At 43.2% G+C, this 13387-nt stretch overlaps 1 protein-coding gene and 1 long non-coding RNA gene across 2 annotated transcripts; one reads left to right on the top strand and one right to left on the bottom strand.

The window, feature by feature from the left end:
• Positions 1–796: 796 nt before the first annotated feature.
• LOC121572275 lies at positions 797–6330 on the top strand. The gene is made up of 3 exons (XR_006001862.2): positions 797–1015; positions 5697–5745; positions 5900–6330. It is a non-coding gene; the product is annotated as an uncharacterized LOC121572275 (long non-coding RNA).
• Positions 6331–6942: 612 nt separating this feature from the next.
• Positions 6943–8326, bottom strand: il6 (interleukin 6 (interferon, beta 2)). Its single transcript, XM_041885065.1, has 5 exons — positions 8308–8326; positions 8002–8204; positions 7770–7880; positions 7331–7474; positions 6943–7134 (listed from the first exon to the last, which is right to left on the bottom strand). Exons 1-5 carry the CDS (start codon positions 8324–8326, stop codon positions 6943–6945), a joined length of 669 nt encoding a protein of 222 aa, XP_041740999.1.
• Positions 8327–13387: the final 5061 nt, after the last annotated feature.

Below are 13387 nucleotides of genomic sequence, written 5' to 3'. Positions count from 1 at the left end.
GGGAGTCTGTAGGTCAGACAGAACACTGTTGTTTCCTACTGGACATCTGAATGCAGAATAAAGTCTGCCCTTCTGGAACCTTTGTGTTCTAGAACCAGTGTTCTATCAGTCCCAGAGTTCTGTCAGTCAGTGTTCTAGATCAGTTTTATATTCATATGGTGGAACAATAACAATCATGTTACTGTATTCTGTTGCTTTACGGGATGTCATGAATCTGTACATATTATTGGACTTCAGTTGTTGTTTTGGCTTTTCTGTCTGAAGATAACTCACTGATAGAGATACTCTCTCTGAGAATAAAGTCTTTCTATATTTCACTATATGTCTGTTGCTTTTCTTCGAATCAAATGTTATTGGTCACACATATGTTTAGCAGATGTTATTGCGGGTGTAGCGAAATGCTTGTGTTTCTAGCACCAACAGTGCAGTAATACATGCAAACACACACACACTCACTCATCCTCACTCAGGAGATAACATGATGGGCCTAGTTCTCAAACACAAACATCTGAGTGAAAGTATGCAGCCAGTTTGTATGTTATGAGCAAGCATATTTCAGAATGTATTATTTTAATTTTAGGCGTAATGTTCATTTGAGAAGTATGAGGAGTTTGCTTGGAGCTAATCTCACATGGAAAGATTCACGTGTAAACGGATAGAAGTGACAATTTTCGGGAGAATTTTACTTCTGGGTAACCGAGAAACTTGGAGCAGATAAACATTTCCCATTGCGCCCACAAAGTGGCGCTCGTCACAATTGTGATTGTACCAACTGTCGCAAAAAGCAAAACCACCTGCCTTGCTTTACGGCCAAGCTTCCTCCGTCGACTTCCGCTTTTTCACGTCCTTCACAGAATCTGTGAACTCGCTAGATATCTGTGTACCTTAGCCGGGGTTTACCTGTATAGTACCATGGCGAAGCTCAGCAAAGAGACCAAACAACGGCTGCAGACGGTGTTCCAGGCCGGACAGTTCGTCATCCGCTGGGGTTTCATCCCCACGGTGCTCTATCTGGGTTAGTACGGGCCTAGCCGATTAGCTTAGCATGTTAGCAGCCGGGTGTCCTAGCGCAGGCTAAAAACACAATGTGCACACCAGGACCGAGTTTGGGAAACACTGAGCTGTGGCTCACGGTGGTCAGTTATCATAGCCAGGGGTGTGAATGGGAAAATTAAACCAGAGAGAAACAGTCCCTGAATTAATTAACGCAGATATGCCCCAGCTGTCAAAGGAAATTAGGCTAAACACACATTGGGGCTCTTAGTGTTAAACCTTAGTTTGTTTGTGTGGCGTGTGTGCGCTGGGGTAAGACAGCGCTGTGGCTGAAGCGTTCAGGGTCAAATGTTCTGCAGCGGTGCGCTACTGCTTTGATATGTGTGTGTACGGCTTTCGCGTGTCACAGGCGAGATCAGAATCATGGGCCCCCACGCGAGAAACCAACCAAATTTGGGAAACGCTGAGCTGTGGTTCACAGTAGTCAGTTATCATAGCTAGGAGTGTGAATTGGGAAATGAAACCTGATAGAGACAGTCCCTGAATTAACACAGGTACGCCCTAGCTGTCAAGGGAAACTAGCTAACTAAAAAAAGGTTGGTTTTTCCCGTGGGGAACCATGATTCTGATCTCGCCATTTGACCCTGAACGCTTCAGCCACAGCGCTGTCTTACTACAGCTACCCCAGCGCACACACACCACATGGTTAGTACATTTTTGGGTTTTGCCCTAGTACTACACAGTGATGAGTTGATCATTTGAATCGGCTGTGTAGTGCTATGGCAAAAAACTAAATGTGCACCATTTGGAGTCCCCAGGACCGAGTTTGGGAAAAGTCTAACTAGCTGGTTTAGCTATTATTTCGACAGGAAATCCCTTTGTCAGGCGACGGCCACAAATCTCCATAAATGTGGGGGTGGTGGCGTGGCTTATCTAAAATTACCTAATTGAAATAGGAAAAACATACAGCTGATAATGCAATTCCAATCGCATGCAGTGGTCGCAATACGCAAACGAGCTTCCCCTAACTCGAATTTATAAATAGGGGGGTAGATCAGCTTTAATATTGCAGATAGATTGTAGCTTCCATCAATGTAATTGTCTGCATCATTTCCAATCCCCCATATATTTTTTTTGTAAATATATTTTCCTTTATTATTTTACCCTAACCCTACCACCCCTCCCCTAATTGGAGTAAACTAATGGATAACAACACTTAAGCTTCTACTTCCAGCTTATACATACTATATACACTACCAGTCAATGTTTGGATACACCTACTCAATCAAGGGTTTTTCTTTATTTTTACTATTTTTTACATTGTAGAATAATAGTGAAGACATCAACACTAAGAAATAACACATATGGAATCATGTAGTAACCCAAAAAGTGTTAAACAAATCAAAACATATTTTATATTTGAGATTGTTGAAATAGCCACCCTGTGCCTTGATGACAGCTTTGCACACTTTTGGCATTCTCTCAACCAGCTTCACCTGGACTGCTTTTCCAACAGTCTTGAAGGAGTTCCCACATATGCTGAGCACTTGTTTGCTGCTTTTCCATCACTCTGCGGTCCGACTCATCCCAAACCGTCTCAATTGCATTGAGGTCAGGTGATTGTGGAGGCCAGGTCATCTGATGCAGCGCTCCATCACTCTCCTTCTTGGTCAAATAGCCCTTACACAGCCTGGAGGTGTGTTGGGTCATTGTCCTGTTGAAAAACAAATGATAGTCCCACTAAGTCCAAACCAGATGGGATGGTGTATCGCTGCAGAATGTTGTGGTAGCCATGCTGTTTAAGTGTGCCTTGAATTCTAAATAAATCACAGACAGTGTCACCAGCAAAGCACCCCCTCACCATAACACAATCTCCTCCATGCTTTACGGTGGAAAATACACATGCAGAGGTCATCCGTTCACCCACCGCTTCTCAGAAAGACATGGCGATTGGAACCAAAAATCTCCAATTTGGACTCCAGACCAAAGGACAAATTTCCACCGGTCTAATGTCCATTGCTCGTGTTTCTTGGCCCAAGCAGGTCTCTTATTCTTATTGGTGTCCTTTAGTAGTGGTTTCTTTGCATCAATTCAACCATAAAGCCTTGATTCACACAGTCCCCTCTGAACAGTTAATGTTGAGATGTGTCTGTGACTTGAACTCTGTGAAGCATTTATTGGGGCTGCAATTTCTGAGGCTGGTAACTCTAATGAACTTATCCTCTGCAGCAGAGGTAACTCTGGGTCTTCCTTTCCTGTGGCGGTCCTCATGAGAGCCAGTTTCATCATAGCGCTTGATGGTTTTTGCGACTGCATTTGAAGAAACTTTCAAAGTTCTTAATGTTCCGTATTGACTGACCTTCATGTCTTAAAGTAATGATGGACTGTCGTTTCTCTTTGCTTATTTGAGCTGTTCTTATAATATAATATGCCATTTAGCAGACGCTTTTATCCAAAGCGACTTACAGTCGTGCGTGCATACATTATTGTGTATGGGTGGTCCCAGGGATCGAACCCACTACCCTGGCGTTACAAGCGCTGTGCTCTACCAGCTGAGCTACAGAGGATGTTCTTGCCATAATATGGACTTGGTATTTTACCAAATAGGGCTATCTTCTGTATACCCCCCCCACCATGTCACAACACAACTGATTGGCTCAAACGCATTAAGAAGGAAAGAAATCCCACAAATTAGCTTTTGAGAAGGCACACTTGTTAATTGAAATGCATTCCAGGTGACTACCTCATGAAGCTGGTTGAGAGAATGCCAAGAGTATGCAAAGCTGTCAAGGCAAAGGGTGGCTATTTGAAGAATCTCAAATATAAAATATATTTTGATTTGTTTAACACTTTTTTGGTTACTACATGATTCCATATGTGTTATTTCATAGTTTTGATGTCTTCACTATTATTCTACAATGTAAAACATTGTAAAAAATAAAGAAAAACCCTTGAATGAGTAGGTGTGTCCAAACTTTTGACTGGTACTGTACATGTTTACGGACACAATATATTTTACAACATCTTTTGTTTGTTTTTAATCCCATCCTTCAGCTACCCTCAACCCCTCCAATCTATCTCTTAACACCATCCAGTTTTGATTTCTATTTGCCATATATTTTTCAGCTGTGCTGTGATGTTTCACAAAAGTTCTGAACCTTTCTATTCTCATAGTTTCTACAGATTGTAAATTAAAGAAAAACATTTTTGCTAAAAGTATTATTATATTATTGATTGATTGACAATGACTTCAAATCACCCAGCAGTGCTATTTGCAGAGTTAGCTCCAGGTAAATATTGCAATCCTTCAGCCATTCCTGAACCTGCGACCAAAAACAAGCTACATATGGACAGTACCAAAACAAATGATCTAATGATTCTCTTCGCAGCAAAATCTGCAGAGCTGGGATGGTTGAATCCCCTATATATATATAAACCATGTGCCATGGAATCGGTACATCAAACATTTCTTCCCAACTATTTTGCAATCTATATGGCACAGCTGTCCATTTTTTGATGAAACTGCACCGCTCCTTTCCAAGGATCCCCCTCTCCTCTCTAGGTGCAAACTGAGGGTTATGGTTTGTGTGGGGGCACCATGACTTGTATTCAGAGACCAGTGCAGAATGCACATTGCTATTGGGTATCAACAATTTTGATTCGCACAGCGCATCTCTTATGCTACGTGGGCTAATGTTTTGGTACCAGACCAGTAGTTATATTTAGCTCCGGAGTGGTTACAGCTTCTCTGGGAGGGAGATAGTTACACTGGGGGAACCTCTGAGTGTCTACCGCAAGCTAGCATGGATACACAGTATGCGCACACACACACACACACACACACACACACACACACACACACACACTAACTATCTTCAGAGAATGTGATGGGGAAACCCAGAATGTCTGCAGTGTCAGGAATGAGGATGGTGATGCAATGTGGCATGAATGAATGGAGTGAATGAATGGTTGCAGAAACCGAAATGTAACTTATGATGACACACTGACTGAGTTTCACAAGCTAGCTGTCCACTCTTAAAGGTTGCTATTCTCTTATCCCCTCCCCTCTCTCACCGGTCAGTAACAGGTGTTAGAGACCAAAAAACATTTCCAGACGGTTCTAGATGTTGAATCTCCGCCGTTCGTTCACACCCAGCAAATGATCGCTAGCACATCGTGGCCACCGTGGCTGCTTTTAGCCGTTCATCTTTGCGATGTGTCTTAGCTATTAGGGTAGTCAGTTCCAACATTCAGCTTCCTTCCCTGACATCTCTATTGGACCACAGGGACAACTGCTGGCCAGGAGGAGAGGGGGGAGAGGGAAACAGAGGAGGAAAGGGAGAGAGAGAGATTGGGGACAAAGAGAAGGCGAGAAAGAGAGAGGGGTTGAGGAAGGGTCAGGAAGTAGGGGAAATCCCGACGCTGTCTGCCCGATGCTCAGGTCTGGAATGTTATGACTCTTCAAGAGTTGGTTACGCAACACGCATGTTCACCCCTTCTCAGGAGCAAGCTACTGATGCTAGATAACTACAATGGCCAGTTTGAGTCCGAGGATATGATGGAGCCTGTTCTATTGGAAAACAGCTCAGATACAAACAGATGTTAAGCAGGCTTTGAAAAAACGAAGTTCGGGAGTGCAACTAACATCTCTTCAACAATTTGCTTCTCTTCATCTCTGCTCTCCTTTGTTTTTTGATTGACAGGTTTTGCACGGGGGGGGGATCCTGGAATGCCTGAGCCAAACATCCTAAGGTATACTGTGTGTCTGTCTGTCTGTCTGGGGTTTGGCCACCTGATATAGGGAATAGTGTTCCATGGCTCTGGTCAAAGTAGTGCACTATATAGGGAATGGGGAGCCGTACTATTCAGACGAAGATGACCTCTGACCTTGTTTTTTCTCTTCCAGTCTGCTGTGGGGCTGAGGACAACCCTGACCCGGCCAATCACCACCTCCAACCGTGGTCATGTGACTCCCAGCTGTCACCACGGAAACGGACGCCATCTTACCCTCACCAATTTCTATATGGCCCATATATTATAGGTTGGTTGGAACTTTCAGTGTCACGTCACTCAGGTTGTGTCGGAGACATGAAGCTCTGAACGTTCTTCTTATTCTGAAACACCCAAGGGCGTGATGGACATCATATTTTGAAACCGCTCCATTACTGCGGAGTGACCAACGTTTCTCTCTTGTTTTGTTTCCTCTCTGTTTGGGAACATGTACAACTTTGTTATCTTGTCATTTGGTCATGGATCTGTGTTTGTCTTTTTACTTTAAATGTCTGCCTGTTGGTTGAAAGTGGACCTGACTTTGTCTATAAATCACCTTTGAGAGAAGATGACTGTTTGTTGTGATTCACTGGTTGGTCAATTCACCTATCGATCAGTGGAAATAATGTTTTGTTGTGATGACAACGTGCAAATAACCATCTGGTTGAAACTATGTTCAGTAAACAAACAACACAGGAGCAACACATTTCTCTATTCTCTGAGACCATTTATTATTCATTTTTGTATCCACGACATTTGTCACAGTGTCTGTCCAACATGAAGTCACTGATGTACTGTTAAGGCACTTGGAGATGCATTTAATTCTGAGCTTGAAATCCATCAACAGCATATCATTAGAAAAATACATTCGGAGTCCATTTGTATGGAAATAAATAACACTATTTGCTATAAATATATATTTGTATAAAAAGTTACTAGAATGTATACATGAGGCACAAAGCTTCACGAGATCAAATGAATGAATCAAATAAAATAAATTAATTCAGTGCATTTTATGTCAACCATAAATATTTTGATCATTTTCAAGTTCAAGTTCAGTCAAGTACTACATTCAATAAATAAATAAAAAGAAACCACTGCATTAGAGAATAAGACACTGCAGGTTTCTGCACCAGGCCTGCTATAACACACCCTCTGCCCACAGCGGTGTTGTCATGGTTACTGGAAGCCTTTTCCCCTCTTTCCCATGCCGCAGAGGGCTCTCTTGGTGTCAACCAGGAAGTTACGTAGCTCCCTAAGGATGGTGTGAACGCTGGTCTTCCTCTCCCACTCTGTCCCTGTAGTCACCTCACCCAGCACACGCTCCCTCTCACTGGCAGACACATCCTGTACTACCTCAGCAGCCTTCATCTGGAGAGAGAGAGAGAGAGAGATACACTACGTTAGGGCATCTGTGTGCCACAAGACTGTGCTAAAATGTAGGCATCTGAATTAATGCAAGTCTGGGAAATCAGCCCATGGACTACAATGAAAGTCAACTTTTTTATTTTTTAAATGCTATTTAAGTAGTATTCCAATGTAATACTATAACTTTTATATTACATACCTGGTCTTTGACCAGCCCTATCAGGACTGTGGTCTGGTGTGTGACAGAGGGGAGCAGGGTGGATTGTGGGTATTCAGCCTTAACGTGCTGGAGAAGAACCTGGTACACCTGCAGACCACGACTGATCTCCTGCAGACATGCCTCCTTTAGGAGAGGGGACAACAAACACCCTCAATCAATTCATCAATTAGTCACATTTTATTTAAACTCCCTAGGGCCTAGATTCTAGAAGGAAGAAACAGAGGAACTAGGCTCAGACTGTCAGACAATAAAGATCTTTGCATGTTGCTACCTTACAGTCCATCTGCTTCTACCATTTAAATGCGTATTTTTCAGTTAGGGGATTTTTCATTTCGATCACAAAAGGAATACCGTAGCTTCGTTATTTGGAAAGAATTCCAGACACAGGTCAGAGACATTAATTGATCTCCATCTTTACCTTTTTGGAGGTGAAGCAAAGTGTCTTGGAGAGGTGTGGGGGGGTGGAGGGGACCTGGTGCTGTGTGAACGATGACATCTCTTCCACAGGCTTCTGAAACTCCTCCACAAACTACAACACAAGGAGGAATAAAAGTTATATTTTTCAGATTGGTTTAATTTATTATTTTCAATGTTTATTGTCGTTTTCAACTATAACGTTCAAAATGGAAAACACACATAAAACAACTCACCTGTTGGTCTCTGAAGGTGGTTACCTCGTGAACAAGCATCTTGACAATTTGCTCCCACTTCGGTGGCGCGCCCGTTTCACCTGAGAACGAGTCTGTCGCGAGCTCCTCTCCTGAGGTCCATCCCGAGGTCTTGAGATCAGAGAGCGCGCTGGGCACGGGACTCGTCTTAACTAACACAACGAGCACCGAGAGGAGTGAGAGATCTGAAAGGAGAGCAGAGCAAGAGAGTGAGTGACAGAATACAAAAAATCCAACCCAGCTTCTGTGACCAAGGAGAACGGCGGATTAGTGTGACGTCAGACGTACAGTGTGTAGAAGAAGTCATGTTCCAGTTAATTATTTGTAGGCTCCGTGTCCAGGGATGCTCCTGAGTGATGGTGAAGTTGGTAGGCTACTTGTTTTGTCTGACTGATGCTGCATGCCCCAGCATTTATATTCTTACACATTGCAGGGGTTTCCTCTTCTCCTCCCCCTAACCCTCCTCCCCCTATTCTGTTCTGTCTCTCCATCATTATCAGTCATATTGGCCACTTCCTGAATTGCACCCTATTATATACTAATATCTCTCCATTAGAGACTTCCTGTAGTCATATATTTGTGGGTCTGTCCCAAAAGGGACCTATTCTCTTCATAGTGCACTACTTTTGACCAGAGCCCTGGAGCCCTGGAGCCCTGGAGCGCTGGTCAAAAGTAGTGCACTATGTACGGAATAGGTGCCATTTGGGACATAACCAAACATATGACTACAGGGAGTCTCTAATGGAGAGATATTAGTCCCTCATCATATAACCTGCTATGTTACAGTCTCTAATGGAGAGATATTAGTCCAACATCATATAACCTGCTATGTTACAGTCTCTAATGGAGAGATATTAGTCCATCATCATATAACCTGCTATGTTACAGTCTCTAATGGAGAGATATTAGTCCAACATCATATAACCTGCTATGTTACAGTCTCTAATGGAGAGATATTAGTCCATCATCATATAACCTGCTATGTTACAGTCTCTAATGGAGAGATATTAGTCCAACATCATATAACCTGCTATGTTACAGTCTCTAATGGAGAGATATTAGTCCATCATCATATAACCTGCTATGTTACAGTCTCTAATGGAGAGATGTTAGTCCATTATCATATAACCTGCTATGTTACAGTCTCTAATGGAGAGATATTAGTCCAACATCATATAACCTGCTATGTTACAGTCTCTAATGGAGAGATATTAGTCCAACATCATATAACCTGCTATGTTACAGTCTCTAATGGAGAGATATTAGTCCATCATCATATAACCTGCTATGTTACAGTCTCTAATGGAGAGATATTAGTCCATCATCATATAACCTGCTATGTTACAGTCTCTAATGGAGAGATATCAGTCCATCATCATATAACCTGCTATGTTACAGTCTCTAATGGAGAGATATTAGTCCAACATCATATAACCTGCTATGTTACAGTCTCTAATGGAGAGATATCAGTCCATCATCATATAACCTGCTATGTTACAGTCTCTAATGGAGAGATATTAGTCCAACATCATATAACCTGCTATGTTACAGTCTCTAATGGAGAGATATTAGTCCATCATCATATAACCTGCTATGTTACAGTCTCTAATGGAGAGATATCAGTCCATCATCATATAACCTGCTATGTTACAGTCTCTAATGGAGAGATATTAGTCCAACATCATATAACCTGCTATGTTACAGTCTCTAATGGAGAGATATTAGTCCATCATCATATAACCTGCTATCTCCGAGCTGGGCATCTCCGGCGCGGCTCACTCCTGGATTGCGTCCTACCTGACCGGTCGCTCCTACCAAGTGGCGTGGCGAGAAGCTGTCTCCGCACCACGTGCTCTCACCACTGGTGTCCCCCAGGGCTCAGTTCTAGGCCCTCTCCTTTTCTCCCTATACACCAAGTCACTTGGCTCTGTCATATCCTCACATGGCCTTTCCTATCATTGCTACGCTGACGATACACAACTAATCTTCTCCTTTCCCCCTTCTGATAACCAGGTGGCGAATCGCATCTCTGCATGTCTGGCAGACATATCAGTATGGATGACGGATCACCACCTCAAGCTGAACCCTGGCAAGACGGAGCTGCTCTTTCTCCCGGGAAGGACTGCCCGTTCCATGATCTCGCCATCACGGTTGACAACTCCGCTGTGTCCTCCTCCCAGAGTCTGCGAAGAGCCTAGGCGTGACCCTGGACAACACCCTGTCGTTCTCCGCCAACATCAAAGGCGGTGACCCGCTCCTGCAGGTTCATGCTCTACAACATTCGGAGAGTACGACCCTGCCTTACACAGGAAGCGGCACAGGTCCTAATCCAGGCACTTGTCATCTCCCGGCTGGACTACTGCAACTCGCTGTTGGCTGGCCTCCCTGCCTGTGCCATTAAACCCCTACAACTCATCCAGAATGCCGCAGCCCGTCTGGTGTTCAACCTTCCCAAGTTCTCTCACGTCACCCCCTCCTCCGCACACTCCACTGGCTTCCAGTTGAAGCTCGCATCCGCTACAAGACCATGGTGCTTGCCTATGGAGCAGTGAGGGGAACGGCACCTCTGTACCTTCAGGCTCTGATCAGTCCCTACACCCAAACGAGGGCATTGCGTTCATCCACCTCTGGCCTGCTGGCTCCCTTCCTCTGCGGAAGCATAGTTCCCGCTCAGCCCAGTCAAAACTGTTCGCTGCTCTGGCACCCCAATGGTGGAACAAGCTCCCTCACGACGCCAGGACAGCGGAGTCACTCACCACCTTCCGGAGACATTTGAAACCCCACCTCTTTAAGGAATACCTGGGATAGGATAAAGTAATCCTTCTACCCCCCCCAAATTGTAAAGTGGTTATCCCACTGGCTATAGGGTGAACGCACCAATTTGTGAGTCGCTCTGGCTAAGAGCGTCTGCTAAATGACGTTAATGTGCCCTTGAGCAAGGCACTTAACCCTAATTGCTCCTGTAAGTCGCTCTGGATAAGAGCGTCTGCTAAATGACTAAAATGTAAATGTAAATGTAAATGTTACAGTCTCTAATGGAGAGATATTAGTCCAACATCATATAACCTGCTATGTTACAGTCTCTAATGGAGAGATATTAGTCCAACATCATATAACCTGCTATGTTACAGTCTCTAATGGAGAGATATCAGTCCATCATCATATAACCTGCTATGTTACAGTCTCTAATGGAGAGATATTAGTCCATCATCATATAACCTGCTATGTTACAGTCTCTAATGGAGAGATATCAGTCCATCATCATATAACCTGCTATGTTACGCACGTCAGTAGATCTCTCTACTCTGCACCATGGAACACTCAAATAGGTAATCAGGCCTATCTGGAATTCAGGTTTGGGGGAATTCTCTCAATTCATCCCAGATAACAGTTAGTTCTGGCCCACACCAGCATTAATCTGCCAGGGTCGGTTAACTACCAGGCAGATTTTGTGCATATGCTTGAGTAAAAGTAAAAAGTAAATGCTATACGTCAAATTCTTTATATTAAGCAAACCAGACGGCACAATTTTATTGTTTTAAATTTATTTACAGACAGAGAGGGGCACACTAACACTCAGATATAATTTACAAACACAGTATTTGTGTTAAGTGAGTCCGACAGATCCATAGGGATGACAATGCGTTATATTGACAGGTACATCAATTGGACCATATTGCTCAGCCTGGTCTCATTGCTGTCCTGCCTGAGCATTCGAAATGTAACGAGTTCTTTTGGGTGTCAGGGAAAATGTATTGGAGAACAAAGTACATATTTTCTTTAGGAATTTTGTGAAGTAAAGTAAAACTTGTCAAAAATATAAAACTACTTAAGTACTGCTTTAAAGTATTTTTACTTACAGTACCAGTCAAACGTTTGTACACACCTACTCATTCAAGGGTTTTTCTTTATTTGTTACTATTTTCTACATTGTAGAATAATAGTGAAGACATCAAAACTATGAAACAACACATATGGAATCACGTAGTAACCAAAAAAAGTGTTAAACAAATAACACAATATATTTTAGATTTTAGATTCTTCAAAGTAGGCACCCTTTGCCTTGATGACAGCTTTGCACACTCTTAACCAGCTTCATGAGGAATGCATTTCCAACAGTTTTGAAGGAGTTCCCACATATGCTGAGCACTTGTTGGCTGCTTTTCCTTCACTCTGCGGTCCAACTCATCCCAAACCATCTCAATTGGGTTGAGGTCAGGCGATTGTGGAGGCCAGGTAATCTGATGCAGCACTCCATCACTCTCCTTCTTGGTCTAATAGCCCTTACACAGCCTGGAGGGCTAAGCGCAAACCAGATGGGATGGCGTATCGCTGCAGAATGCTGTGGGAAACACGAGCAATGGACATTAGACAAGTGGAAATCTGTCCTTTGGTCTGATGAGTCCAAATTTGAGATTTTTGGTTCCAACCGCCGTGTCTTTGTGAGACGCAGAGTAGGTGAACGGATGATCTCCACATGTGTGGTTCCCACCGTGAAGCATGGAGGAGGAGGTGTTATGGTGTGGGGTTGCTTTGCTGGTGACACTGTCTGTGATTTATTTAGAATTCAAGGCACACTTAACCAGCATGGATACCACAGCATTCTGCAGCGATACGCCATCCCATCTGGTTTGCGCTTAGTGGGACTATCATTGGTTTTCAACAGGACAATGACCCAAAACACACCTCCAGGCTGTGTAAGGGCTATCAGACCAAGAAGGAGAGTGATGGAGTGCTGCATCAGATAACTTGGCCTCCACAATCACCTGACCTCAACCCAATTGAGATGGTTTGGGATGAGTTGGACCGCAGAGTGAAGGAAAAGCAGCCAATAAGTGCTCAGCATATGTGGGAACTCCTTCAAGACTGTTGGAAAAGCATTCCAGGTGAAGCTGGTTGAGAGAATGCCAAGAGTGTGCAGAGCTGTCATCAAGGCAAAGTGTGGCTACTTTGAAGAATCTAAAATGTTTAACACTTTATTTTAATTTTTTATTCTACAATGTAGAAAATAGTAAAAATAAAGAATAAGATGGCAGCACTTTAGAGAGCTCCTAATACCCACATTTAAATACTGAAATTTAACGGCATACACTTTAATTTTTGTCTTAAAATATTGACTTGAAGTACAGTTTAATATATAGATCATTAACATTTTGAAACATCTCGCTAAAGTGGCGTTATTGGAATGTCGACACACGCTAAAAACTTCTTCAAGCCTAACACGCGGAAAGCCACATAGGCTAGTAAAACCAAGGTTGTCCACTATCGGCATATCTATTTATTATGGCCATCGAAATGTTAGCTATTCAAATCAGATCCAACAATAATATCAAGGGATTAGAAAAACAAAGGTGTCAAAACAAAGGTG

The sequence above is a fragment of the Coregonus clupeaformis genome, chromosome 8 (genome assembly GCF_020615455.1).
Source record: "Coregonus clupeaformis isolate EN_2021a chromosome 8, ASM2061545v1, whole genome shotgun sequence".
Taxonomy (NCBI): domain Eukaryota; kingdom Metazoa; phylum Chordata; class Actinopteri; order Salmoniformes; family Salmonidae; genus Coregonus; species Coregonus clupeaformis.
Note: the sequence above shows the minus strand (reverse complement) of the source record. Positions and strands in the feature narration are given on the sequence as shown.